The sequence below is a fragment of the Henckelia pumila genome, chromosome 1 (assembly GCF_033568475.1).
Source record: "Henckelia pumila isolate YLH828 chromosome 1, ASM3356847v2, whole genome shotgun sequence".
Taxonomy (NCBI): domain Eukaryota; kingdom Viridiplantae; phylum Streptophyta; class Magnoliopsida; order Lamiales; family Gesneriaceae; genus Henckelia; species Henckelia pumila.
Genome location: NC_133120.1, coordinates 114,891,396 through 114,896,030, shown reverse-complemented (window position 1 = coordinate 114,896,030; position 4,635 = coordinate 114,891,396). Strand labels below are relative to the sequence as shown.

The window sequence follows — 4,635 nt, the reverse complement described above, 5'->3', positions numbered from 1 at the left end:
ACCACTCGACTTCGATTATCTGCTTGCTCAAATACTCTCCCTAGAATCACACCTTCATCGCTCGAGAAATTTATCAAGGAACACGATTTGATGAACGCCTATGCACATATTAGTCTGCTTTCCTCTTTTTTATATTGCCATTCATATAAAGAGAAAAATCCTTAAATTGTCACAGAAATCTGATCTGCTTAACAAATTAATTGGATATAACTATTGCAATATCTTCTCAATTTTTTGCCATATTCCTTCACATAAGAAATATTTTTCGGTATCTGCATAACCAAGCACCTAATCGAAAATATTTGGTTAAAAATGAATCAGCAAAGATGCAAATCATGCAATGCCAATCAAAACACAACTCAGAGATATTCCTTTTTCGGTGAAAATATTTGAAATCAAGAGAAGGATGGCGAGTACAATTTTATAATAATGATAGTAGAATAATTTGAAACCCGTCACATTTAAAAACAATCAAACAAGAAAAATTATAGCAACACAGAGAACAAAAATCTAGTTTATGAACATTTGCAGTTTCGGGTTTCTTCAGTTGCATGCCTAGCAAAATGTGATTTTTCAACCAATTTTTCTTGTACAAGAGTGCAGAGATTATCTAGCTGATGCATAACTTGGTGTCGTCCTCGTGCTATACTAGATAACTGATAAAGAGTATAGTGATTAGATATACTTTTGAGGCAAAACTCTCGTCAATAGTGTAAAGACATTGTGTGCTCTAGATCAAGAGACTGAATAGTACCTTCTCGATCAAACAACTCTCTTTTGTCAACTGTGAGGAGATTAGGAAATTTTCATAACTGGTCCAGTTGAAGAACCATTTCGTAAACCAGATACAATTACATGATTTTTTGATTTGCCTTGCAATGCTATGTTCTGTGAGCTTGAAGAAGCTAACTTGGTATATAGCTCCTCAATACAAGACCTGAAATCATCCATTTGATACATTAGAGTCGAACTTTATTGTGCAAGCTGTATGAATTATGATAGCTCCCTGTATTTCATGCACATGATAATATGAACGAAATCAACAAGATGTTCCAGCATGTAGGAAAACCGTGAATATTTTGACTGACTATTCAATCTGTTACCTGATTATTATATGGTAAATTGAGACAAAAACTGATTGGCTGGGATTTTTTGTATTCAATGATAAACAAGGATGTCACCATGTTGACTACAATACCATGATGCAGAATGTGTGCAGTATGGCAGTATAATGAGGAAATTCGATGATCTGTGCAAAAGCAGTGCAACTAATACATAAATTATCAAGCAAATTTCATGCCAATAATTTATTTTATTAAAAATATACCTGTGATATGCACCAAATTAATCATCAACCTCAGCTCTGATTTCCTTGACAAGTTCCTCCTTGTACTCCTCAAACGTGCCTGGGAAAAACTCAACAGTTCCATTCTCCACCACCCATATTTCACTTCTTTCTTCATCTTCACAAACACGTGATATAAGCCGAGAGTCATGACTGACTAGGACAACACCGCCAGTAAACTCATCGAGTGCATCTGCTAATGCATCAATACTTTGCATATCCAAATGATTAGTTGGCTCATCTAAAAGCAGAATATGAGGCTTAGACATGGATATGGAAGTGAAAACCACACGGGCTTTCTGCCCTCCGGATAATTTAACAATTGGGGTTAGATGGTTGTGGCTGGGAAGTCCAAACTTTCCAAGCTTCGCACGAACAGCCTCCTGTTTGCTGAGTCCCTCTTGATCGGGATGGAGGCGAAGCAGATACTGAACTGGTGTTTCATCCATCGTCAAGAGATCCACAAAATGCTGGGAGTATCGACCAATCCTCAATTTTTGACTCCTCCTTACTTCCCCCGTTGTTGGAACCAAATCCCCAGCAAGAAGGTTGAGCAGGGTAGATTTCCCAGCTCCATTGGGCCCTACAATTGCCACACGAGTCCCCATATCAATACCAACATCCACATTAGAGAGCTTGAAATCTTCTCGATTTGGATAGCTGAAAGTGACTTCAATTAGCTGCAACAGTGGTGGTGTCAGCTCAGTGGGTTCAGGAAAATGAAACTCCACAGTGTAATCTCTCCATTTCTGAGGAGCCTCAGGAAGAGCCTCATCTTCGTCAATCTTGCTTTTACCCTTGTTCTTAGAAGCTTCCTTGGAAGCGGTAAATTTGGCTTTATCTTTTACCTTTTCTTGCTGAACCCGACTCCCAGATCTCTTAGCAGCTTTTATCTGCTTGTCATAAATCTCAAACTTCTTGTTCATCTCTTTGCGACGCTGTTCATAACCACTTTCAAAAGCATCAAAATTTCCACGATAAAAGTGGAGTTTCAAGTCATGGAGATGAATGATTTCACTGCAAACTGTATTCAGAAAATCTCGATCGTGTGAAACAACGATGAGAGTTTTCTTCCATCTGCACAGGTATTCCTCCAACCACAGAACAGCCCTAAGGTCGAGATGGTTGGTGGGTTCATCCAAGAGTAACAGAGTAGGCTGAACAAAAAGTGCCCTAGCCAAAGAAATTCTCATCCTCCAACCACCACTAAAAGAACGTGTAGGACGGCCTTGCATATTTTTAGTGAAACCCAACCCAGCTAAAATTTTAGACGCCTGAGCCTCAGCAGCATCTGAGCCCATAAGTTGCAACTTTTCATACAACTCAGCAAGCTTCTCTCCCACATCGGCCCCATCAGACTCATCATCTTCATTCTCACCAGTGGATACAGCAGATGCATTCAAATATGCAACTTCTTCCCTAATTTTGATAAGTTCTTCATTGGCTGAAACAACAGCTTCAAGGGCTGTTTTATCATCACCAACGACCTCTTGTTCAACCAAAAGCACATCAATATTTTTGGGTACAGGTATTTTTCTCCAAGCAAGAAGCTTCAAGAGAGTAGATTTACCCTTTCCGTTGGGTCCAACCAAACCATACCTCTTCCCATGTGAAATCTTCACCGACGCATTTTTCAAAAGTTCTTTCCCACGAGCAGCCACAGAGAAGTTATCAATAGTTATATCTTTGACATTGGCGTCTGCATCATCATCACCATCAAGTACAGAAGCTCGACTGCCAATCACAACAGTAAAAGCATCATGATCATCCTTGAGGGCCTCATGTTTAGCAAATTCAGCAGCCTGAGCAGCAATCATGTCCTTCTTTTCTCGTTTCTTCAACTCTTTTTCACTGACGGCCATATCGAAAGTCTTTGTAGAACTTCTATTTTGTCTACTTAGCTGTTTGTTTGCCTCACTGAGCTCCAGCTGCTCCTCATCATCTTCCTCCTCTGAGGAAGGAAGATCAATGTCATCGGTGTAAGATGACACCTTTGGACCTGCCTTTGGTTTGGGCTTAGTAGATGTCAAGCTTGGTCCTTTCTTTGGTTTTTCAGGTTTTGAGTCCATACCCGCAAGCATCGCGGACACAGATAACTTCTCTTTACCACTTGGCTTAGCCTTTGTATTAACACCACCCTCATCTGGTTTCTTCCTTCCCATGTCCAAATCTGACAATTCATACAGAAAATTTGATGATGACCATTTACTAGTCAGATCCAATTACACAGAAAAACAATATGAACTGATTACTGTCATAAAAAAAGTTAACCATATTCAATTAGATTTAATGTTTGATGCAACGCATCGAAATGACCAATAGGGAAATTATATAGTCCCCATATCAAATTAACCACATAAACGTATCAACCAAGCTCTAGTAAGAATAAAAAGGAAAAGGGAGAAGAAACGCAAATTTCGTAAAACAGACGAGGTTTTAAGCATACCTAGCCATGTATCCACTAAGTCTAACTAATTCACATTCACAACCATAAAATCGAATCATGAGGCGACATCTATCAGAACTAGCAACAAGAATTAAATAAAAGAACACTCACCAGTCAAAAATAAGATCCCGCAAGGCTCCTTATTACACCAAAATCGTCAGATGTTAGGTATAAATCAAATCTGCAACGAATTGACAAATTACTCCGAAGATTAGTAGGTAGTAGGTACTAATACAAATTCACCTGACTTCAGATAATGGTTAAAAAACTTAAATTCAAAGTGACACGAATTCCGTAAGACTAATAAAAATTACCGCCGGAAGAGTAAGTTGCCACCGATTCCGTCGCCGACTAATTTGTTGATAATAGGATTACGTTGAAACTTGAGGGATCAATTTATAGATCTTGAAAGATGGAACCAGGGGGATTTGTGTTGCAGGAGGAAACAAATGGGGCTGCATTTTCAATTCAATACGAACAGATACTTTTCGCCCAAAAAAGTCCCATTGGGCCAGTTTATGAGCCCATGCCATAACAAAAGTTGCTTAAAAATTTCTTTACTACCTTCTTCTTCATCATCATCGTTGTATTATATCCGTGCGATTTGCGGATTATTTTCATTTTTTAATAATTCTTTTAAAAATATTGATAATAATTTAATAAATATATTTAAAATTTAAATATTATTATAAAAAAAATTAGTATACATTAAATGTTTATGAATTATTAACTTTTTAATAATTATTTAAAAATATTGATATAATTTAATAAATATATTTAAACTTTAAATATTATTGCAAAAAATTATTATAGAAAAAATGTTTATGGAATATGGGACAACGTT

The 4,635-nt window shown here is 37.5% G+C and overlaps 1 protein-coding gene across 3 annotated transcripts; it reads right to left on the bottom strand.

Moving 5' to 3' along the window:
* Window positions 1–260: 260 nt before the first annotated feature.
* LOC140889063 (ABC transporter F family member 4-like) lies at window positions 261–4,258 on the bottom strand. Of its 3 annotated transcripts, none has more exons than XR_012152106.1 (5): window positions 4,106–4,258; window positions 3,903–3,972; window positions 1,328–3,515; window positions 755–937; window positions 261–288 (listed from the first exon to the last, which is right to left on the bottom strand). XR_012152106.1 is itself a non-coding variant. In XM_073296765.1 (4 exons), the coding sequence occupies exon 3, from the start codon at window positions 3,505–3,507 to the stop codon at window positions 1,345–1,347; it is 2,163 nt and encodes a 720-aa protein (XP_073152866.1). In that variant the 5' UTR covers window positions 3,508–3,515; window positions 3,903–3,972; window positions 4,106–4,258; the 3' UTR covers window positions 351–937; window positions 1,328–1,344. The 3 variants fall into 3 exon arrangements, 1 of the variants encoding a protein (XP_073152866.1); XR_012152105.1 differs by lacking the exon at window positions 261–288 and adding an exon at window positions 351–656; XM_073296765.1 differs by lacking the exon at window positions 261–288 and having other exon boundaries at window positions 351–937.
* Between the last annotated feature and the right edge of the window lie 377 nt (window positions 4,259–4,635).

What these genes read in the sequence shown, in the direction of transcription:
- LOC140889063 (XM_073296765.1), bottom strand. Translation starts at nt 3,507, where the DNA reads ATGGGAAGGAAGAAACCAGATGAGGGTGGTGTTAATACAAAGGCTAAG.